This window comes from Cucurbita pepo, chromosome 14 (genome assembly GCF_057944985.1).
Source record: "Cucurbita pepo subsp. pepo isolate OVF chromosome 14, ASM5794498v1, whole genome shotgun sequence".
NCBI classification, from domain to species: Eukaryota; Viridiplantae; Streptophyta; class Magnoliopsida; order Cucurbitales; family Cucurbitaceae; genus Cucurbita; species Cucurbita pepo.
In genome coordinates this window covers 10,403,221-10,427,759 of record NC_141811.1, presented here as the reverse complement: position 1 = coordinate 10,427,759, position 24,539 = coordinate 10,403,221, and the positions used below count along the sequence as shown (strand labels likewise).

The following is a 24,539-nucleotide window of genomic DNA, read 5'->3' as shown; positions in this document are numbered from 1 at the left end:
ATTAATGCATGCTATAAGAGCGATTTACCCTTATCTAGAAAATATAAGGGTATGACTTCAATGGTCGTTCCAGCATTCAACGTCATTCGTGCAGGGGCGCTAAAGGTAGCACGTGGAAATATAAAGATAACAATTGGCTCAAGTATTTTAAGAAATATTAATAAGTCACCTTATTATTGGAGTTAGTAAGGTAATCGCATACATGTAATCATGGAACCAAATATTAAAAAATGTCAAGACTATTTCATATTTCATAGGATTATATAATCCAAATATTATTTATTTTGGTACAACTTTACAAAAATAATATATATATATATAGAAGTTTGGAAGAATTGACTTATTGCGACGACCTCTACTAAGGCAATCCTTCCGACCCGAAATTATATTATTTGAGCTATTATATTATATTTTTAAGTTTGGAAGAATTAACTGGCATTAACTTCAAAATAATTTCAGTTCTCTTCTCTTCTCTGTACTTTCTTAAATTGGGACAATCACACACTCCAATATAACAAACAAAACAACAATACCTTATTATAAAATCCAAAAGAATTCAAACAAACAATTCATCCAACAAAAGCTATGGACCTCTCAAATTTTGCTTCATTTCTTTTGATTCTCTTTCTTTTCTCTGTTCTTCAAACATCTACCATGGCCACCAAAAAGGCAAACTCTTTCGTTTTATTTCCCATTTCGAAAACTCAATCTTTGTTCCATCTAATTCTCTTTTTCTCATGCAGCCATACATCGTATATCTCGGATCGCATTCTCACGGTTTGAGTCCTTCCTCGTTGGATCTCCAACTTGTAACAAAATCCCATTATGATTTATTGGGATCAGTGTTGGGAAGGTGAAACTCTTTCGATTCATCGGGCTTGGTTTCTTACCATGGTTATTCTCACTATTCGTTATCCTTCTCTATTCATTGTGCAGCAAAGAGATAGCCAAGGAAGCTATTTTCTACTCATACAATAGATATATCAATGGCTTCGCCGCAATGCTCAATGAAATACAAGCAGCAGATCTTGCAAGTAAATTGTTCATATGTTTTTGAAGTCAATGGGCTATCACCTTGGTCAAATAAGCTTGAAACTGACATTGAACAAATATATGGTAGGAATTCCAAATGTGATTTCTGTTTTTGAAAGTAAGGAAAGACAATTGCACACAACAAGATCATGGGATTTTCTTGGACTAGAAACACAAGAAACAGTTCCTTCCGACTCTATTTGGGACGTTGCGAGGTTTGGTGAAGATGCAATTATAGCTAACATTGACACAGGTTCTGTTTTTTCTTTTGTTCTCTGTCATTGTTTTTTGTTAAGACTATGTTGGTGTTGTGTTTTTCTGTAACTTCACGCAATTGGAACATAGGTGTTTGGCCCGAATCTAAGAGCTTCAGTGACGAAGGATATGGGCCCGTCCCTTCAAGGTGGCTGGGCAGTTGTCAAAGTGGCGCTGACCCCAACTTCCATTGCAACAGGTCAAGAGCTTCAATTTATCCAATATATATCTCTTTTTCTTCCATTATGGTGGAGTAGATTTGAAATGAATACCTTAAAATGCAGGAAGCTAATTGGAGCAAGATTCTTTAACTTAGCGTATGGTCCACTCAATGGCAGCTTCAATTCTTCAAGGGACCATCAAGGCCACGGAACCCACACTTTATCCACAGCCGGTGGCAACTTTGTCTCTGGAGCTAATGTTTTTGGCTACGCAAATGGAACTGCCAAAGGTGGCTCACCTCGAGCCCGTGTCGCGTCCTACAAGGTCTGTTGGGAAGCGGAAGGTGGAGGGTGTTTTGACGTGGATATCTTAGCTGCCTTCGAAGCTGCCATTGGTGATGGGGTTGACGTTATCTCAACTTCTCTAGGTGCAATTCCCACAGACTTCCTAAACGATGGGCTATCTATAGGAGCCTTTCATGCAGTTCAACATGGCATCGTTGTTGTTTGTTCGGCTGGGAACTCAGGACCAGCTCCTAGAACTGTATCAAACGTGTCACCATGGATGTTAACAGTTGGAGCTAGTACCATTGATAGGGAGTTCACAAATTTCGTAGTCCTTGGGAACAAGAAGAAACTTAAGGTACTTGCTTATATCAAACACAACCTAAACTTAGAAAACTTGAATTGAGTTCTACTTTCTATCTTAACTATGTCCCAACTAACAAAAACCAGGGTGCAAGCCTTTCTTCTAAGGCATTGACAGTTGACAAGTTGTACCCTTTAATCAACGCTGTGGATGCAAAAGCCAACAATGTCTCCGAACTTGATGCGTGAGTATCTTACTCCATTTTTGCAAAAGATCAGAAGAAAATGAATGAACAACTAAGAACAGACTAAAAAGAATTTCCAAATAAACTTATAATGAATTCTTACAGGGAAGTTTGTGAGGAGGGAACACTTGATTCCTCCAAATTGAATGGGAAGATTGTGGTTTGCCTTGTTGGGGTTAATGCAAGAGTGACCAAAGGTTATGTGGCTGCTCAGGCAGGGGCTGTTGGGATGATCCTGGCTAACGATCAACAAAGTGGGAATGAGATTAAAGTTGATCCACACATCATTCCAGCATCCCATGTAACCTATAATGACAGTATAACCATCTCTCAATATATTAGCTCTACAAGGTAACTCCCTATGTTTCCTTTTTTTTCCCTTCCAAAGAGTGTTATTTCCCCCGCATATTAACATATACTTGATCAGGACACCCATGGCTTACATCAGTTCGATAACGGCAAAGCTCGGTGTCACGCCAGCCCCAACCATGGCTAGGTTCTCAGGAAGAGGCCCAAGTATAATCGAGGAGTCAATCCTCAAGGTTTCTTTTTCTCAAGCTTTAAAACGTTTCAATTCAAATGCATGCTAATGTTGTAACGATAAGGAAGATCATTTATACTAACAAGTTATGTTATGTTTGAGATCAGCCAGATATAACAGCACCAGGTGTGAATATAATTGCGGCTTACCCTGATGGAATACCATTGGCAAATCTGCCCGTTGATGATCGTCGAGTTCCTTTTATGGTATACTCTGGCACATCCATGTCTTGCCCCCATGTTTCCGGCATTGTAGGCCTTCTCAAAACCCTAAATCCCAAATGGAGTCCAGCCGCCATTAAATCAGCGATTATGACCACAGGTTCAATCATATACAATCAAATAAAAGCATCGAATCAAAACAAATGTTGATGTAATTGAATAAATTTCCATGAATTTTCATCTCTACAGCCAAAACAAGAGACAGCAGCTTACATCCAATTGTCGACCTCGACGGAGTGATAGCAACTCCATTAGCATACGGTGCAGGACATATTCATCCAAACAGTGCGATGGACCCTGGCCTCGTTTACGACATTACAATGGACGATTACCTAAATTTCTTGTGCGCTCGAGGCTACAATGCAACGCAAATCAAACAATTCTCAAACAATACATTGGTTTGCAATAAGTTATTCAAAGTGACTGACCTCAATTATCCATCCATCTCAGTCGCGGATTTGAAAACAGCCCCTGTGACGATCAATCGAAAGGTGAAGAACGTGGGAAGTCCAGGGAAGTATGTTGCTCGAGTAACATCGCCTTTGGAAGTTTCAATCGTCATTGAGCCGAGTACATTGCAATTTACCGCCATGGATGAAGAGAAGAGCTTCAGGATTGTGTTGCAGAGAAGTGGAAAGGGAAATCAAGAGGGTTATGTGTTCGGAACATTGGAATGGTCAGATGGGAAACACAGTGTTAGAAGCCCCATTGCTATCAATTTGGGGAAATAGTTTCGAAATTCTCTGATGGAGTGCTAAAGAATTTAGAACAAGAGATGAAATTGATTGTTCATGTGTCAAAAAGAATGAAAAATAGAATGGAATCAATGTCAGAGAGTGTATGTCAATCACACCCAACTTAGTCTTTAAAAAAATCAAATTGATGTCTTCCCAAAGCTTGAGTGAAAATATCTGTCAATTGCATTTTAGTCAAACATAACACGGTTTGATGATTCTAGCTTGTCATTTTTCTCGAACTATATGACAATCTATTTCAATGTGTTTCGTACGTTCGTGAAAAACTGGATTGGGTGCTATGTGTAATGCTGCTTGATTATCACAGTACAATAATGTTGATTCAGACCGTGGAACTTTCAAGTCTTGGAGAATGTATCTTAACCAAGTTAACTCTAAACAAGTATTTTTCATAGCTCAATACTCGGCTTCTGCTGATGATCTGGACACATTGGTTTGTTTTTTAGACTTCCAAGAAATAATTGAATTTCCAAGGAAAATGCAGAACCTAGAAATAGACCGTCTGGAAGTTCGACAACCACCCGAATCGTAATATGCTTGTAATCTTAAGTTATTTTCAGATGGTAGTAGAAGTCCTTGACCAGGAGTACCTTTAATGTATCTCAGAACTCAAAGAGTTGCCTCCCAATGTGGTTTTCTTGGTTCATGCATAAATTGACTAAGCATACGAACTGAATACACTGTGTCAAGCCTAGTAACGCTTAAATATATTAATCTGCCAACCAACCATCTGTATTTACTTGGATCATTCAACTTTTCTCCTCCTCTTAAAGGAAGTTTCAGATTTTGCTCCATACAAAAATTTTCTGGGCGTGCTCCTGTAAGACCTATGTCTTGAAGAATGTCTAGAGCATACTTCCTTTGAGACATAAATATTCATTTTCTAGACCTAGAAAATTCAATACCGAGGAAATATTTCAAATTCCCTAAATCTTTCATAAGGAATTTCTCGAGTAAACTAGTCTTAAGATGTTGAATTTCTTTGAGATCATTGCTTGTCAACAGAATATCATCAACATAGATAAGAGCTGCAGTGAAAGAAGTACCTTTACTCTTAGTAAATAAAGAGTAATCTGCTTTAGACTGAGTGTAGTCTACATTTTGTATTGTGGTAGAGAATATGGAAAACCAATTGCAAGAAGCCTGGTTTGAAGCTGACATATTGTATTCCCAACATATCATCATATTCCCTTTCTGTAAAATCTGCATTTTCTTTTCCAAATACTTGGTGGTAAAGACATATACACTGTTGGGTTTTATGTCCTAAAACTTATAGTTGGTAAACAAAAACATATTCTATTTTCAAAAAAGTTATTATTGTTGTTTATTCAGTAAAGATTGTTATTGAATAAAGTGAACTTTACGATCATTAATCTAAATCTAATAAACTAAGAACACTCTGGCTATAGTATGATTACTTGAACTATCTGTAGAGACATAAGAGTGGATCAAGTTCAAGTATATAGTCAAAATGATCTATAGTATAAGGATAAGGCTGCGTACCTTATTCTGGGGACACTATGGATGCAACCCACTTTTGTATATGATATAAACAATGTGATCACTAAATTTTACATGTGGAGACATGTGAGTGGGGGCATCCTATGCAATGAGTATTGCATAAGATCGGACCATGAAGAAAATCACTCTCACTTTATAATGTCGTTTACTATTGAGACTGATTTTCTTTTCATTCGATAACCTAGGTAACTCGGTTTTAATCCTGAGCTAACCATGAACTCCTGTTTATTCGGAATTATTCTTAGATTTGCATGGGTGAGAGTGGCTCTAGTTCGCCGACTGGGTGAATGGCTGGAGACGTGGGGTGCAAGATGGAATTCACTCCTACCCACTTTTAGGGATAGAAGAAAGGTAGTTCCCTTAAGCACTGACTCCAGGTCTTGAACAAGGGGCCCCACCCTCTCATTGGCCTGAGAGGGATTCGGTTTACTGGTTGGACCACAAACCAATTGTTCATTAGAGGATCAGTGAGACATAAGGACAAGAAGTAACTTTAAGGGTAAAACGGTAAATTGACCCAGCTCTAGTTACAAACAACCTGTGAAGGATCGACTTACTAATCATGGTTATATCAAATGGACAGAAATATATCTATAGTGAGGGGAGTGCAACTACTAGGCTACAGTGGAGTGTCCTAGTAGTTAACGAATGTTGGTTAACAAGGTTAAGTAGTTTTGCCGGTTAATCTTGGATCGTTGGAGTCCATGATCTATAGGTCCATTAAGTCCTCTGCTAGCTCATATCGGACTAAACCATAGAACAGTGTGACGAGTGAGTTCGAAGTGTTCGAATTCAAATTAGGGAATATGCGCTACATATATACGATATATTTAACCGCATTTTTGTTTTATTTACGAATTAAACAAAAGGAGAGAATCTGAGATATTTAAATAAGATTTAAATATCTTAATCAGTTATGTGTCGGAATTGATTGGGATTGGCATTTGAATTAATATTAAATATTAATTAAATAGTTTAATTAGTCATTTAATGTTACTTTAATTTGAAATTCATTATTCAAATTAATTGTTGAATTAAAATGAAGAAAGTCAAAATGTTGACTTCATTTAATGGAAAAATACATGTTAGTGGAATTTTGAGGTGTCAAAATTTGGTTTAACCAAACTTGCATGCTTGCCAAATAAACCCCACAAGTTTGAGTGGAATTTTAAGTGTCAAATTTTGGTTAACTCAAACATGCATGCTTGCCACATAATCCCAAACATTTGAGTGGAATTTTGAGTGTCAAAATTTGGTGATCTCAAATTTGCATGAACATGCAAACATGACTCTTTAAATAGAGTGATCATGGTACATGGAAGGTCTTCTTCTTCTTGGTGAAAAAAAAAAAAAAAAAAAAAAAAACCTTGAGAAAAACCTCTCACAAACACTCTCTTCATATATACAAAATCTCTTCCAAGTTTAGTCACTCACCGGATTCCACAATCCCGTTCTAAGGCCGGAGGATAGTGGAGAAGACACTATTAGTGGTTCGGAACCGGTTCGTGAGGAAAAAGAAGTTTGAACTACAAAAGGTTAGTATTCAAACTCATTAAATTTTAATACTTATGAACATGCTAGTTATTTACTATAATTGATGTTCTAAAAGTGCCTAAGATCCAAATTGCTTCCGCATGTGTTATATTAACACCATCATACACTTCCTCATTTAGATTACCATGGAGAAAGGCATTTTGAACATCCAACTGATGAGTGAACCATTTTTTAGCAGCGGCAATAGTGAGTAAGCAACAAAGTGTAGTAAGTTTCACTGTAGCAGAAAATGTCTCTTTGTAATCAACACCTTCAACCTGAGTGTATCCCTTTGCTACCTGTCAAGCTTTTTTTTAACGTTCAACAGAACCTTCAGAGTTGTGTTTAATCTTGTACACCCAACGACAGCCAATAGCTTTATGGCCAGGTGGTAGAGGAACGAGAGACCAAGTATGATTACGTTCCAAAGCTGCAATTTCATCCTTCATAGCCTGCTGCCATAATGGGTTGCCAACTACCTCACCATAGATTTTAGGTTCTGTCTCGGCTGTAATAAGAGCTAGAAAAGCACGTTGAGTAGGAGAAAGACGAGAGAATGAAAGGTAACGATGAAGGAGATATCTGGTACCAGTGTTGGGACTTGAGCTAGAGGTTAAATGATTGGCTCCAAGAGACATCTCATAATCATTATAACAAGCTGGAGGTTGTTTGGTACAAGTAGAACGTCGTAGTGGAACTGATGTATCAGGTGGGATAAGATTAGATTTAGTGGGTGAATCTGGTGAATTTGAAACTAATGAACTTGGAGAAGGAATAGATGGCAGAGGAGACGACGAAGGAATAGAAGGAATAGAAGGGGGAGGACTATTAGAATGGATGTTTGAGTAGGATGAATCATGAAGTGATAAAATGGGAGTTGAAGGAGCTAATGTCAAAGTTTGTGAAGCTGATGAAATTAGAAAATCATCTTCACAAAACTTAACATCACGAATGATAAAGAATTTTTTAGATTGCATGTCATACAACTTGTAATCTTTGTGACCACAAGGATATCCTATGAAAACACAAGGAATTGCCCGATGTTCAAATTTTCGCTTAGGATGTACTACAGTTGCATAACACTTACAACCAAAAACTTTAAGATGGTGAAATGTTGGTGGTCGTTTGTAGAGTGCTTCAAAGGGTGTCTTGTTAGATAACAATGGTGATGGTGTTCTATTTATAAGATAAACAGTACTTAAAATGCATTCTCCCCAAAAATGTGACTAAAAAAGAAGAGACCTAGCTACATTTAGGATATGACGATGCTTGCATTCTACGACTCCATTTTGTTGTGAAGTATAGACACAAGTGCGCTAAATTCAATGCCATAAGAAATAAAAAATGGTTGCAAAGATAGGAACTTAGTCTCATTGTCTGATCTAACTATCTTGATAGTAGTATAAAATTGAGTTTGAACGAATTTAACAAAGTTTACTAACAAATGATGTACTTCTGATTTGTGTTGCATAAGAAAAACCCAAGTACGTCGAGTAAAATCATCAACAACAGTGAGAAAAAAACGCAAACCAGAATGTATTGGAATTTTATGTGGTCCCCAAACATCACAATGTAACAGATCAAAGGCAGAATGTGTTGTTATTGAACTTCTTGGGAAAGACAACCTAGTTTGTTTTGCTAATGGGCAAATACTACCGTTATGAGAAAGACTAGCATTATTAATATGCAATTGATCAGCTAGAAATTTAAAATGAGAAAAAGAAGGATGACCTAGGCGTAAATGCCAAAAATCATATGACTGAGATACTTGATTTACTGAAGATTTGATTGGAGATGAAGAAATATGATAGAGACCTCCGAATTGTTTACTCGAGCCAATCATCTTTCCCGTAGCCAAGTCATGAATAACACAAAAATCAGGATAGAAGGTGACATAACATTTCAAGTCATGGGTAAGTTTACTGATGGACACTAGGTTTAAATTGAATAAAGGCACACATAAAACATTCTTTAATTTAAGGTCAGGATTAAAGGAAGCATTGCTAGTATGTGACACATGTGTTGTCTCTCCATTAGGCAAATTTATCGTAGATATGGTGGTAGCCTTTGGTTCAGTCATAACAAAAGTTTTGGATACTATATGATCGTAGCTCCACTATCGAGAATCCATGGATTAGAACTTGTAGAGTTAATAAATAATGCAGATACTGGAAACAAGCCTGCAACATTGATGTTATTTTCAAAATTTCCAAAAGGACGATGATTGAGTGCAAATAAGGCTTGTATAATCTGTTGTAATTGCTCATAAGAAAAATTTGAGATGGAATTAGGTGACTATTCTTCTGTATTCAACTGAGAAATATCGGCAATATTTGCAAATGATCAATATCCTCGATTGTTGCGTTGATTGATTTGTACTGCCCTTCTAGAATTATTTTTCTGTTCACATCGATCTTTTGTATGTCCCCTTTTATCACAAAATTTACAGTGAAACCTAAGAATTCGACACTCACCAATTTTGAATATGTTGTTTTCTTCTGCACTACTGATGCAATCGAGAAATTCTTAGTAGGTTCAGAAGTTACTTGACGCTTCATCTCTTCTTGTACGAGTAATGAATAGACTTGCCTCACATTAGGTAATGGGGTCATCATCAATATGTTAGATCTCACCGTTGTATAAGACTCATTGAGCCCCATGAGTAGTTGCATCAACTTGTCTTCTTCGCGTTGATCAACATGTATTTGACGTTTATTACAAGTAAATGAAATATAATGTTTATGGGGCTCAATATTATATTTCATGTAAGGACGTTGATTACATGAAATATTATTCTTTATGGGGCTCAATAAAATATTATTGAGATATAATAGTTAGAGTATATATTATTTATGGAATATATCTTAGATGTTATATTTTAATATATAGTATATTTTATTTTATTCACAATATTTAATTAGTTTATATTTTCATTATTAGTCGATATTAGTTGTTAGCTTGTATTCTATTTAAAGCTTATGAATATCAATGAGAACACACACCTTCGATTCCAATTCTATTTTTCATTCTTAACATGGTATTAGAGCACCGATCTTGGTATTCTTAAATATCAAAATTTTCTCTATGGCGAAATCAGTCAAATTTAGCTTCAAAATTTCAGATGTTGATTTAACACATCCTTATTATATTCATCACTCTGATCAGTTAGGATATTCACTTGTTCCAATCAAATTAAATGAAACAAATTACCAATGAGTAAATCAGTTATGCATGCTCTTATTGCCAAAAAGAAAATTGGTTTCATGGATGGCACAATTGAAGAACCGTCTCAAGATGCAAATTCGACCGAATTTGAACTCTGGAACCAATGCAACAGTATGATAATATCTTGGTTAACTCATTCAGTTGAAGCAGATATCGCTGAGGGTATTATTCGCGCCAAGACAACTCATCAAGTGTGGATTAATCTTCACGATCAATTTTCACAAAAGAATGCTCCAGCAATTTTTCAGATACAAAAGTTGATAGCAATGATGTACACAACGAACCGTGACACTGTCAGCATATTTCACCAAGCTCAAAACATTCTGAGATTAATTAGAAGTGTACCGCACACCTTCGATTTCTATTCTATTTCTATTTCTCGTTCTTAACATTATGAAAAATCACAATATAAATTTTGAGTAAATTTTGTGTTCTACATTAACCATGAAAAGCTATCAAAGCCTATTGAGGTGTGTTCAATCAATAAAGTCTTCGTGAAAAGGGAGTGATGAGATTGTTTGACCTTTGTTTATGGGGGAGACCTTTTGTAGAATAATTTTCTTTCTAAAATGTTTTTATTTGGCAAAATTTCATATAAACATTGGAGAGTTCATATGACTCAGGACCTAACGAACTACTCAACCTAAACCATATAAATTGGGTTTCGTTAAGTTCTTTTTCGGTTTTGGTTGGGTTAAATTTTTTGAAACTCAAAAATTTAAGTCGATATGATTATGAGGATATGGTGATGATAGATTGATAGAACGATATGGCTAGGGTACGTTCTTGTAACGGTATGACTAGGAAATGTTCAAGAAACGTTATGGTTAGGATGTGTTACTGTAACGGTAAGACTAGGATACGTTCATGCAACGATATGATTTCGGATATGTTAGGCAACGATATGACTAAGGTATGTTAGGAAACGATATGGCTAGGACATGCATATGGAAACGATATGACTACGAAGTGTTTACAATATGATATAATTATGATACGACATGTGAACGAAGGATATATATATATATATATATATATATATATATATATATATATATATATATATATATATATATATATATATATATATATATATATATATATGTTGTGATATGATATGAAAATGATATGAAATATGTTATAATACGAGATATGTGATAAATTGACATGTTTATGATATGATAGATTGTGATGCGAAATGTTATTTTATTATATGTATATGACGAAAGTTTTTATGTCTGGAAGCATGGAATATTATGATTTGACATATTTATGTAATGTAAATGATATGATATGATTGACATGCAAAACAATAAACTAGCATAAAATACAACCCCGACGTTTGCATGAAAGATATGATAAATTATATGAAAAACGATATGATATGTATGAAACGTCAACGAGATTGTATTAAAAGATAATGCAAAATGGAAAAATATTGGGACCTCATGCATTAATGTGTGCTCATGCATTAGGGGATACTAGAACTCGTAATTGAATTTTTACAATATTGACTATATTATAGTTGACTGTGTTATTGTTGACTTAAAACTATATTTATTATATAATGCAGAATATGTTATGTTTTACCTTGCATGGAATGTGAATGTAAATTGATGTATTGATGATGTTTTGATTTAGTAAGCTTGGTACTATGGATGGAGAGTTATAGTTTTAGTAAGCTACTAAATGTTAGTGTATGCACGAAAATGATTTTGCTAAGAAATGTCATATGTTTCAGTTAGATGTCTCAAACATAGATAAATTATGCAGTATTATGACCATAGAGATGGAAAGGAATGTACTACCGTATACGGATAAGTAATTAATTTCAAATGAAATGAAAATGACCCAGGAAGCTTGATACAGGGCAATATCTTATAGTATGCGAGAGATAGAAAACTTTCACCTCGATTAGAATTTAAAAATTTTAAAAATACAACTGCAAGTATGAAGGTTATGAGGTGATTTAAAAGTAACAAGCCACGATTTGGATGAGGTATTACGATCATGGTCAAAATTTTAAAGGTATATGGAGAGGGACTACAATATGAGATTGTCGGGATACCTTAAATGTAAGATACCATGATTTTAGATGCAATTGGGTGGGGGATACGTAAAAAGTTCAACATAAACAAATTGTTGTAGAAAATTATGATGAATTTTTCCTAGCAATGTCAACGTAGTTAAAAGGTTAATTAAGGTTTCAGACTGTCAATTTAAGTATCCCAAGTTTTATGGCATCTAAGGATATCCACCATGTTTATTAATATCAATTTTTAGAACATAATTTTGGTAAGCTCATTCTTGATATCACAAAAGAGTTGGGAAAAAAAAAATGGTTGTGGTGCCTTTCCGTTAGGGTTATAGGGCAATTGTTAAAATGAGACTTTGGGGATATATGGGCAAACAGGTCAATTATTGAACCTTTAACAAAGCTTAGAGAATGTGACTCGTAGAACAATGTTATGCAGGAAAGTAGTAAAGCTATTGATCTAGTTGATGGAACCATCGAAAAAAAGTGAGGATTTTGGGATTAAGATTGAGTAAGTTGGCCAACCTTAGTGTCCACATGAACATTGATTTCAATGAAGCGCTTGAGTCACAAATCTAATTCTCATGAAATTTTAGGAGAATGCTCAATATGACATTATAATGTTATGTATGAAATTTGGTGACCATTAGGTTGATAACGGGCTAAACCAAGTGTAGGTGTAAAATGATTAAAATGCCTCTATAATTATGTACCACTAGCTTATGACCAAAAAGACCTCTAAATGACATGAAATTTAACGAGGAGCCTTATGTTAAAGGGATTACACAAGTCACAAAGTTTCAAGTCCATTGGAATATGTTGAAGAATTAAATCAAGATTTTGGGTGGTAAATGACAAAGAGATCCTTATGAAAATTCTATCATGTTTTCAAGATCTTAGGAGACTCAAAATACTATAGAAAATTATATGTGACTCATTTATGATATTAAGGAGAAGTATACGATCCCACTAGGTGGGTCCATGTGCACGTGGGTGGGCCATGTGTGGGGAAGTACCACACATCCAACCGTGCCCGAAACTAGAAAGAGTCCAAGGTCATGTTATAGTTTCAAAGAATAGGTCCCATCATTACATGTGTGTGATTACATTACTAACCCCAGTAATGAGATGACTTAATGAGTATTGCTAAAATACTCAAGCCTCATATACTATAATACTCAAGTCACACCCTTATTTTTCACGTAAAGGCAAAGCATCGGTATATGAACGACGATGAATGTTGGAATGGCCATGGAAGCCACATGCTACCCTTATTTTTGAGGTAAACGTAAAGCATCCCTACACGGATGACAATGAAGGCTGGAATGGCCATGTTAGTCGAAACATGATGGTAATATGCATTGGTTTTCATTTAGGGGTTGATAGGTTTTCATTTTCGTATTCAAATATTATGTCATTTTTATTTTATTGTTTTAAATTAAATGTGCAAGTGCATGACTTCGTTTAAAAACGTATTACACATCCTTTTATGCCCCATGAGATCGATTATAGCCATTACCTACTTTGCAAGAACACAACTGGCATTACCTTAACAATAATCACTTACTCCAATTTTAGAAACAAGTTGGAACTTACATCTACAACTACACAACAATACATTATTTTAAAATGCAAAAAGTTTCAAACAAACCATTCATCAAACAAAAGCCATGGAACTCTCCAATTGTTCTTCATTTCTTTTGATTCTCTCTCTTTTCTCAGTTCTCCAAACATCGACTATTGCCACTAAAAAGGCAAACTCTTTCGTTTTATTTCCCATTTCGAAAACTCAATCTTTGTTCCATCTAATTCTCTTTTTCTCATGCAGCCATACATCGTATACCTCGGATCGCATTCTCATGGTTTGAGTCCTTCCTCGTTGGATCTCCAACTTGTAACAAAATCTCATTATGATTTACTAGGATCAGTGTTGGGAAGGTGAGGCTCTTTCGATTCATCACGCTTGGTTTCTTACCATGGTTATTCTCACAATTTGTTACCCTTCTCTATTCATTGTGCAGCAAAGAGATAGCCAAGGAAGCTATTTTCTACTCATACAACAGATATATCAATGGCTTTGCCGCAATGCTCAATGAAAAACAAGCCGCAGATCTTGCAAGTAAATTGTTCATATGTTCTTGAAGTCAATAGGCTATTCCCTTGGTCAAATAAGCTTGAAACTGACCTTGAACAAATATATGGTAGGAATTCCAAATGTGATTTCTGTTTTTGAAAATAAGGAGAGACAACTACACACAACAAGATCATGGAATTTTCTTGGACTAGAAACACAAGAAGGAGTTCCTTCCGACTCTATTTGGAATGTTACGAGGTTTGGTGAAGATGCAATTATAGCTAACATTGACACAGGTTCTGTTTTTTCTTTTGTTCTCTGTCATTGTTTTTTGTTAAGACTATGTTGGTGTTGTGTTTTTCTGTAACTTCATGCAATTGGAACATAGGTGTTTGGCCCGAATCTAAGAGCTTCAGTGACGAAGGATATGGGCCAGTCCCTTCAAGGTGGCTGGGCAGTTGTCAAAGTGGCGCTGACCCCAACTTCCATTGCAACAGGTCAAGAGCTTCAATTCATCCAATATATATCACGTTTTCTTTCATTATGGTGGAGTAGATTTGAAATGGGTACCTTAAAATATGCAGGAAGCTAATTGGAGCAAGGTTCTTTAACTTAGCCAATCGTCCACTCAATGGCAGCTCCAATTCTCCAAGGGACCATCAAGGCCACGGAACCCACACTTTATCCACGGCTGGGGGCAACTTTGTCTCTGGAGCTAATGTTTTTGGCTACGCAAATGGAACTGCCAAAGGTGGCTCACCTCGAGCCCGTGTCGCGTCCTACAAGGTCTGTTGGGAAGCGGAAGGTGGAGGGTGTTTTGACGTGGATATCTTAGCTGCCTTCGAAGCTGCCATTGGTGATGGGGTTGACGTTGTCTCAGCTTCTCTTGGTGCAATTCCCTCAGACTTCCTAGACGATGGGCTATCTATAGGGGCCTTTCATGCAGTTCAGCATGGCATCGTTGTTGTTTGTTCGGCTGGAAACTTAGGACCAGATCCTACAAGTGTATCAAACGTATCGCCATGGATGTTAACCGTTGGAGCTAGTACCATTGATAGGGAGTTCACAAATTTCATAGTCCTAGGGAACAACAAGAAACTCAAGGTACGTACGTACTTATATCGAACACAACCTAAACTTAGAAAACTTGAATGAGTTCTACTTTCTATCTTAACTAAACTATGTCCCAACTATAAAAATCCAGGGTGCAAGCCTTTCTTCTAAGGCATTAACAGAAGACAAGTTCTACCCTTTAATCAACGCTGTGGATGCAAAAGCCAACAATGTCCCAGAACTTGCGGCGTGAGTATTTTACTCCTTTTTTTTTAAAAGAACATAAGAAAATTAATGAACAACTAAAAATTTCCAAATAAACTTATTGTCACGGCCCAAACCCGTCGCTAGCAGATATTGTCCTCTTTGGGGTTACCCGAAAGCAGATATTGTCCTCTTTGGACTTTACCGAAAGTAGATATTGTTCTCTTTGGGCTTTCCCTTTTGGGCTTCCAATTAAAGTCATATCGTCCTCTTTGGGTTTGCTCCGATACCATTTGTAACGGCCCAAGCCCACCGCTAGCTGATATTGTCCTCTTTTGGCTTTTCCTTTCGGGCTTCCTTTCAAGGCTTTAAAACACGTCTGCTAGGGAGAGGTTTCCACACCTTGATAAAGGGTGTTTCGTTCTCCTCTTCAACCGATATGGGACATCACACTTATATTAAATTCTTACAGGGAAGTGTGTGATGAGGGAACACTTGATCCCACCAAATTGAATGGGAAGATTGTGGTGTGCGTTGTTGGGGTTATTGCAAGAGTGACCAAAGGTTACTTGGCAGCTCAAGCAGGGGCGGTTGGGATGATCTTGGTTAACGATGAAGAAAGTGGGAATGAGATTAAAGCTGATCCACACATCATTCCAGCATCCCATGTAACCTATAATGACAGTATAACCATCTCTCAATATATGAGCTCTACAAGGTAACTCCCTATGTTTCCTTTTTTTTCTCTTCCAAAGATTGTTATTTCCCCTGCATATTAACATATACTTGATCAGGACACCCATGGCTTACATCAGTTCGATAACGGCAAAGCTCGGTGTCACGCCAGCCCCAACCATGGCTAGGTTCTCAGGAAGAGGCCCAAGTATAATCGAGGAGTCAATCCTCAAGGTTTCTTTTTCTCAAGCTTTAAAACGTTTCAATTCAAATGCATGCTAATGTAGTAACGATAAGGAAGATCATTTATACTAACAAGTTATGTTATGTTTGAGATCAGCCAGATATAACAGCACCAGGTGTGAATATAATTGCGGCTTACCCTGATGGAATACCATTGGCAAATCTGCCCGTTGATGATCGTCGAGTTCCTTTTATGGTATACTCTGGCACATCCATGTCTTGCCCCCATGTTTCTGGCATTGTAGGCCTTCTCAAAACCCTAAATCCCAAATGGAGTCCGGCTGCCATTAAATCCGCAATTATGACCACAGGTTCAATCATATACAATCAAATAAAAGCATCGAATCAAAACAAATGTTGATGTAATTGAATAAATTTCCATGAATTTTATCTCTACAGCCAAAACAAGAGATAGCAGCTTACATCCAATTGTCGACCTCGACGGAGTGATAGCAACTCCATTAGCATACGGCGCAGGACATGTTCATCCAAACAGCGCCATGGACCCTGGCCTCGTTTACGACATTACAATGGACGATTACCTAAATTTCTTGTGCGCTCGAGGCTACAATGCAACGCAAATCAAACAATTCTCAAACAATACATTGGTTTGCAATAAGTTATTCAAAGTGACTGACCTCAATTATCCATCCATCTCAGTCGCGGATTTGAAAACAGGCCCTGTGACAATCAATCGAAAGGTGAAGAACGTGGGAAGTCCAGGGAAGTATGTTGCTCGAGTAACGTCGCCTTTGGAAGTTTCAATCGTCGTTGAGCCGAGTACATTGCAATTTACCGCCATGGATGAAGAGAAGAGCTTCAGGATTGTGTTGCAGAGAAGTGGAAAGGGAAATCAAGAGGGTTATGTGTTCGGAACATTGGAATGGTCAGATGGGAAACACAGTGTTAGAAGCCCCATTGCTATCAATTTGGGGAAATAGTTTCAAATGCTAAAGGATTTAGAACAATCTCTTATGAATTTGATTGTTCATGAAAAATCACAAATTATAACTAATAATAATCATTACTAGAGTAAATTTTCTAAAAGTTGTCATTTAATTCTTATAAAATAAAAAAGCATTTCATCTCCATAAATACCTATAAAAGGGACTTGTTCGTGTAGGTTAGTACATTCATTTCTATCTCTATGGTCATAACACTGAATATGTTAACTATGGTCATAGCACGTTCATCTTAAATCATGCCTTCGTTTTTGAAATATTCTATCGATCGTGGTTTCCCAATTTCCACTTTTATTTGTCTAATTGAATGTGTTAAGCCTACCTCGTAAGCTAGTCTATAGAATCTATAACCTAAGTAATGATACCAACTATAACGACCTTATTTTTCTAATGAAATAGAGTCGTTACTACATGCATGACATATGACGGTTAACTGTGACCACATTCTTTTAAAATATTTAAAAAACGAAAGAATGGACTTACGCGTTAAAAATTAAATCCTTAAATCGATACGGAAACATATAAGAAACGAGAATAGACAATATATTCAAAAACTAGAAAATAACACATTGCCCTACTCTAACCTAAGAGTATAAGATGAAATGCAACTACCCTAACACCGGTTCCATGGTCTTCACGCATCACCTCCATCGAAGTATAGAGATGTCTTGTCTTTACCTAAAATGTAAGAGTAGCACATGACTTGAGTATTTCTTAATAGACTCCAATATTGGGGGACGTGAAACACAAACACATACAACATGATGGGTTGGATGTGTAGTACTTCCCCACACACGGCCCATACACTGCACATGGACCCACCATGTGGGCTCCTATACATACCCCTGGGCCTGATTTAGTCAGGCTAAACGTGCTAACGCATCGCCAGACACCACGGAGGAAAAGGCCCACATGATATCATGGCGAACATAAATATCGAAAGTACTTCATCCATAGTAACTTAACATAACAGGGGAAGTATCTCAATGCACGTGACCACACAGTTATGCATGAGGTCCCCATACTTTCCATCATGACATAATAAAATGATGCAAGATAAGCTTGATTCTTTCGTAACATATTAAATTTGGTAATTACGCGTACATAATTCTTATATATCATTTCATGCATAACATAACTTCCTTATTTAAAAACATATCCCGACATGTCGTAGCATATCATGACATTTCATAATATAAAATAGCTATCATTACATAACATGGCATTTCCTTTATACCTTAATAATATTTGACATATCTTATAACGTAATATAACACAACATTACATATCAAAACATATCATACATATGATACAAGTAGGGGCCACTAGGCACGTGTCGTCCTACATAAAACAATTCTTTCAACCAAACGACAGTGGAGCCACTTAGTTGACCAAGGCTCGAGTTACTAATTATTCTTGATACTAGCCTGAATCTACTCTTCAAAATCCAATTCAACCTTAGATCCATGTTACGAGGATAAGACGTAAGGATCAGCCACCGTAGTCAAAATCCAATTTCTACTCATATACATCTACTCTATCTCTTTTTTCTTCCCAAATCAAGTCTATTGTTTCGTCTCTCTCGTGGAATTAAATTAATCAACTTAAACCGGGAAAGCAAGCTATTTTTTTTCTTTTTTTTAGTTAACTTATTAATTATCCTATTTTATTTTATTTTATCATTATTTTTAAAGGTTTTTATACTTTCTAATATTTTTAGTATCCGATCTAAATGAGTTTTTTAAAAATAAAAAAAAAAAAACTTTATGAAAATAAAAAATATCATTAGAAATTAAAAAATATCATTAGAAATAGAATGGGAAATATCATTAGAAATAGAGCTAGTAGACTGGTAGCTCAAATTATTATAAAAAGTACCAGCGAAATAAATTTCTTGGACGGATTTTTCCGAAAGTTTACTTAACCATATAACGGAGCAAAGTTGTGAAATATATTACGCGCTCAAATTCTTTAGATGATAAAAACACCATTAACCTATATTTTATTTATTACTTTGTTTTATAAATTTCAGATTATTTTTCTTTTAGTTTCTCATTCTAATTACAATATAATATGCATTAATTATAATATATATATATATATGAAAAATACTGTTTGCAATAATTTTCGATGAAAATAATTTATATAAACTATAATATAAATTATTTGCATCCTGTAATAAATAAAAAATAAAAAAATCTTCAAATCAATCTCATCCTAAAACCTATTTTTCAATAATTTTATTTAAACCCAATTCATGTATTTATCGTTTTAAAAAAGAAGTAAAAAGTAAAAATGCATTATTACAGTATGGGGAAAAAAGAATCGTGTAAACTGTAATTAAAACAAGACAATTACGAGAATGATATGCAGCAGCCCATAATATCCCTAAATTAAAAATAAAAAATAAAAAATAAAAAATAAAAATCGAAACGAAGATCCACAGAAGAAGAGAAACCCTAGAAACGAGGAGGCGGCGCAGCAGCGAAGAAAGGCCTTCCGCCGCCGCAGATACCTCCGTCGCAGAAATCGGCCTTATCTTTGATCTTATGAAATCCGTCTTTGAAAACTCCGAATCCGAAGAGGAATCCGACGGCCACGACCACCAGAATCAGGCATGTGCACAGCATGCACACCTTTCCGAAGCAGCACATCGTGGCTTCGCCGGCCGGATCTTGGTTACAGTGCTTGCGAATTAGCGATTCAGAGGAAGAAGGAAGACGGAGGATCGGAGTCTGTTCAACGGACTTTGGATTTGTATTTGGTTGGGAAAAGTGAGGTTTCCTATTTCAAAAGGAGTTTTGCTTCTAGTTTGGATTAGGTGAGGATTTCAAGTTTGAAACATTCTTACACGCAACAAATTGTTCAAATGGTTCAAATCTGCCTGCTTAAGCCCATCATTAGTAAATATGGGTTTTAGTCTGTCCCACTCACCATTTTAAAAAGTGTCTACTAAAATATTGCGTTTCCCTCGTCAACCAATGTCAGATTTCACAATCTACCCCCTTGGAACTTCGTCTTCATTGGCACATCGCTCAATATTTTGCTCTGATACCATTTGTATCAGCTAAAGCCTACTAGCAAATATTGTTCTCTTTTAACTTTATTTTGTTGGATTTCCTGAGGTTTTAAGATGGTGAAACACTTGTTGGAATAAGGTTAGACCCTCTCCACAATGGACACGTTTTAAAACACGGAAGGAAAACTTGAAAAAAAAAAAAGCCTAAAACAAACTATATTTGTTAGGGTGGGATTCAGCTGTTACACCTTGATCGTTTGGTCGACAAATTATTCGGACCTACGATCGATAATTTAAAACTGAAAAATCAAATATTCAATGAAGACTAAATTTGAGCCACTTAATATACATGAGGTTGGTACGAATATATGGCTAGGTTATATATTAAAAAAATGTTATTGTTTTATTTAAAAAATAAAATTAGGACCATAGTACCCAAATAAATAAATAAATATATATATTACTTATTTTTAAATCTCATCTAATTCCTACTTCAAATATATATTTTCTCTAATATTTTTAATCTACTCTAATTCTTTTAATATCTAATATATCAAATTTCATATATATATATATATATATATATATATATATATTTCTTTAATATATTTAAAATACTCTTAATTCTTTTAATATTTAATATATTTAATATAATAGATATTTTTATATGTTTAATATATTTGATATTAAATATAAAAGAGATTAGGGTGACAAAAGTTCTTGCCAAGGCCCAAAAATATAAATGAGACTGAAAGAGACTTCGGAATGCGATCTTATATATGTCAAAGCGTAGGTTGACTAGAGGCATACGAAAAGCCCGTACCTAGGCCCAACTTTGTTGTAGAGATAAAAGTTCTTTTTTCTATGCCTCTAGAAAAACGCTTAGTGATTATAGGGTTCAATTCTACTATCATTCACACTAACAACGAGCAACTAGACGGAGTGAAGATGATGCATGCTCTACACTTGAAATGGATTATCACCGATGATGAACACTTTTATGATCATTCCCGTGGTTGAAGATGAAGCCTTGAGAGAGCTAGTTCCCATATAGATCCATCTTCTTTTAGAAAACTATCACGATATAATGTTCGAGAATCTATCTAAGTTTTGTCCCAACGCATCGGGATAGACCATGAAATTAAGTTATCAACAGGAATAAGACCTTAAGAAAAAATACGTATCATATATATCCATAGAGTTAGCGGAACTTCAAGGTGGTTAACTTTGTTTAAATTAACTATTAACGAATCTATTAAATAGAATATTAACTTTTCAATTTTATGTTAAATAAATTTTATGTTAAAATAAGTTAAGAGATATTAAGAAATAAACTGCTAATGGGCTTTGAGATGGGCCTGAATTATGTTATGGTCTCCTCACAAATGGGCCTTGTAAGGCTTTTTGTACAAGCCCATTGAAGCCCAATGGATTGCAAAGACCAACGTTTGAGTTGAGTCGAGTCATATTTTTTAAACTCTGACTCAACAATTATTGGGGTTGTAAAATTTTCAACCTAAAGAACTCTTATTAAATGATGAACCGAACTCAACCGAACTCAACCGAACTATAGATTTTTTGAGTTGGGTTGGTTCAGGTTATTCGAGTCATTTATATTTTTTATTTTTAATAAAAATAAAATGATAATTTTTATTTTCAAACCTTTAATTAAAATTTGCAACTTAATTTCAATATATATTTTGTAAAATTAGCTTTAGGCTAAGATCACGCAAATTGAGACCAATGGTGGTTAAACCGAGGCTTGATCGATTCCAAAATCTATTGGCAAGCCACGTGTTGAAGAGCCTATGGGCCCACCTCGACCAAGGCAAACGAAGGCGGGGCTAAGGTGAATTCTTTTTACTCGGAGTGTGCAATTCGCACACCCACAACCCGCGGAAGAGCCATTGAACCTAGTTAAACCCTTCTCATCCTAATCCTAATTGGAAGAGAAAATGAAAATATCCTAAGTTGTTTCACATATAAATACATTTCAACTTTAGATGAGGAAACTTAACGTCACTATGATTCTCTAAAATCTTGTTACATTCTCATAGCTCTGATCTAACTTAAATATTAAAGACGGTGTGGAAAGAATCATTTCTTATCCGAAGACAATAATAAAGTTTCAAATTCCATTTTTTCATAATTTATTCATTACAATCGAGAACGAGACCTTCAAAGTAGACGAGTAAAAAACATGAGATAAAATATACTAATTCTAATAATTTATTAAAGGAAAACAGTAACAATTTTTGTACAAACATTCCTAAAAAAATAAAAAAAAAATACATTTCTTAAAATAATAAAAACATTAGTAACAATTTATATAATCATAGATTTCTTGAGAGGCTAAGAGCCTTGTGCTCTACCAACTGAGCTAGACGGGCTTTTGGTCTCTTCGGAACTCAAGCCTACAGTCCACCATCAGGGGGCCGAAAGGTTAAGAGCCTTGTGCTTTACCAACTGAGCTAGACGGGCTTTTGGTCTCTTCGGAACTCAAGTCTAGCAGTCCACCACCAGAGGGCCGAAAGGTTAAGAGCTTTGCGCTCTATCAATTGAGCTAGACAGGCTTTTGGTCTCTTCGGAACTCAAGCCTAGCAGTCCACCACCAGAGGGCCGAAAGGTTAAGAGCCTTGCGCTCTACCACCAAAATCGGAGTTAAAACGGTGAATTACACAAAAAGGGCCAAACCGGCTCAATTAAGCTGGGTCAGGCCAGGCCGCTACCCGAGTTGCGCGCATTGGGCCACGTAGGACACGCAACCCTCACATGCCCCCGATTTTCCTTTCTCTTTCCCTCACATCTGCATGCTCGCCATCGCCTCTCCCTTCGATTTCGTCTCCGCTTTTCTGCAACTTCTTCTCCAACCTCCTAGGTCTGACCAAGCTGAAAATAAAATCTGAAATACAAACAAGATAATCGCCCACCGTGTGGGGCCTATGTGGCGTGGGGCCATCGCCTCTCCCTTCGATTTCGTCTCCGCTTTTCTGCAACTTCTTCTCCTCCAACCAAGCTGAAAATAATGGCCTAATCTTGAAGCAAAATAAAATCTGAAATACAAACAAGATAATCGCCCACCGTGGGGCTCAAATTCACAACCACAAGGTTAAGAGCCTTGCGCTCTACCAACTGAGCTAGACGGGCTTTTGATCTCTTTGGAACTCAAGCCTAGCAGTCCACCACCAGCGGGCCGATTGGAGCAAAATAAAATCTAAAACACAAACAAGATAATCGCCCACCATGGAGTTTAAACCACAACCACAAGATTAAGAGTCTTGCGCTCTACCAAAGCTAGACGACAAGATTAAGAGTCTTGCGCTCTACCAAAGCTAGACGACAAGATTAAGAGTCTTGCGCTCTACCAAAGCTAGACGGGCTTTTGGTCTCTTTGGAACTCAAGCCTAGCAGTCCACCACCAGGGGGCCGATTAGAGCAAAATAAAATCTAAAACACAAACAAGATAATCGCCCACCATGGAGTTTAAACCACAACCACAAGATTAAGAGTCTTGCGCTCTACCAAAGCTAGACGACAAGATTAAGAGTCTTGCGCTCTACCAAAGCTAGACGGGCTTTTGGTCTCTTTGGAACTCAAGCCTAGCAGTCCACCACCAGGGGGCCGATTAGAGCAAAATAAAATCTAAAACACAAACAAGATAATCACCCACCGTGGGACTCAAACCCACAACCACAAGGTTAAGAGCCTTGCACTCTACCAACTAAGCTAGACGAGCTTTTGGTCTCTTCGGAACTCAAGCCTAGTAGTCCTCCACCAGGGGGCTGATTGAAGCAAAATAAAATCTAAAACACAAACAAGATAATCGCCCAACATGGGGCTCAAAGCCACGACCACAAGGTTAAAAATCTTGCGCTCTACCAACTAAGCTAGACGGGCTTTTAATCTCTTTGGAACTCAAGCCTAGCAGTCCACCACCAGGGGGCCGATTGGAGCAAAATAAAATCTAAAACCCAAACAAGAGAATCGCCCACCATGGAGTTTAAACCCACAACCACAAACTAGACAGACTTTTGGTCTTTTCGGAACTCAAGCCTAGCAGTCCACCACCAGGGGCCGATTGGAGCAAAATAAAATCTAAAACACAAACAAGATAATCACCCACCATGGGGCTCAAACTCACGACCACAAGGTTAAGAGCCTTGCGCTCTACCAACTAAGCTAGACAAGCTTTTGGTC

General features: G+C 36.4%; 2 protein-coding genes, 2 long non-coding RNA genes, 4 other non-coding genes and 1 pseudogene across 10 annotated transcripts; 2 read left to right on the top strand and 7 right to left on the bottom strand.

Moving 5' to 3' along the window:
- Positions 1-315: 315 nt before the first annotated feature.
- Positions 316-3,962, top strand: LOC111810467 (subtilisin-like protease SBT5.3). The gene is made up of 11 exons (XM_023697176.2): positions 316-669; positions 744-853; positions 937-1,034; positions 1,121-1,285; positions 1,378-1,486; positions 1,572-2,091; positions 2,184-2,281; positions 2,387-2,632; positions 2,709-2,823; positions 2,930-3,143; positions 3,233-3,962. Exons 1-11 carry the CDS (start codon positions 586-588, stop codon positions 3,772-3,774), a joined length of 2,301 nt encoding a protein of 766 aa, XP_023552944.2. The 5' UTR covers positions 316-585; the 3' UTR covers positions 3,775-3,962.
- Positions 2,011-3,613, bottom strand: LOC111810835 (uncharacterized). Of its 2 annotated transcripts, XR_002817449.2 has the most exons (4): positions 3,472-3,613; positions 3,257-3,398; positions 2,972-3,091; positions 2,011-2,587 (listed from the first exon to the last, which is right to left on the bottom strand). It is a non-coding gene; the product is annotated as an uncharacterized LOC111810835 (long non-coding RNA). The 2 variants fall into 2 exon arrangements; XR_015411675.1 differs by having other exon boundaries at positions 2,011-3,091.
- A 9,699-nt stretch (positions 3,963-13,661) lies between the features above and the next one.
- LOC111810837 (uncharacterized) lies at positions 13,662-17,141 on the bottom strand. The gene is made up of 4 exons (XR_002817452.2): positions 17,000-17,141; positions 16,785-16,926; positions 16,501-16,620; positions 13,662-15,183 (listed from the first exon to the last, which is right to left on the bottom strand). It is a non-coding gene; the product is annotated as an uncharacterized LOC111810837 (long non-coding RNA).
- Positions 14,614-17,650, top strand: LOC111810831 (subtilisin-like protease SBT5.3; annotated as a pseudogene). The gene is made up of 6 exons (XR_015411674.1): positions 14,614-15,290; positions 15,391-15,488; positions 15,916-16,161; positions 16,238-16,352; positions 16,459-16,672; positions 16,761-17,650. The product of XR_015411674.1 is annotated as a subtilisin-like protease SBT5.3 (transcript).
- A 1,956-nt stretch (positions 17,651-19,606) lies between these two features.
- LOC111810828 (uncharacterized) lies at positions 19,607-20,194 on the bottom strand. The gene has a single exon (XM_023697634.2). The coding sequence runs from the start codon at positions 19,975-19,977 to the stop codon at positions 19,783-19,785; it is 195 nt and encodes a 64-aa protein (XP_023553402.1). The 5' UTR covers positions 19,978-20,194; the 3' UTR covers positions 19,607-19,782.
- A 3,222-nt stretch (positions 20,195-23,416) lies between these two features.
- On the bottom strand, positions 23,417-23,489 carry TRNAK-CUU (transfer RNA lysine (anticodon CUU)). The gene has a single exon. It is a non-coding gene; the product is annotated as a tRNA-Lys (tRNA).
- Positions 23,490-24,005: 516 nt separating this feature from the next.
- On the bottom strand, positions 24,006-24,078 carry TRNAK-CUU (transfer RNA lysine (anticodon CUU)). Its single transcript has one exon. It is a non-coding gene; the product is annotated as a tRNA-Lys (tRNA).
- An 88-nt stretch (positions 24,079-24,166) lies between these two features.
- Positions 24,167-24,239, bottom strand: TRNAK-UUU (transfer RNA lysine (anticodon UUU)). Its single transcript has one exon. It is a non-coding gene; the product is annotated as a tRNA-Lys (tRNA).
- Positions 24,240-24,458: 219 nt separating this feature from the next.
- On the bottom strand, positions 24,459-24,531 carry TRNAK-CUU (transfer RNA lysine (anticodon CUU)). The gene has a single exon. It is a non-coding gene; the product is annotated as a tRNA-Lys (tRNA).
- Positions 24,532-24,539: the final 8 nt, after the last annotated feature.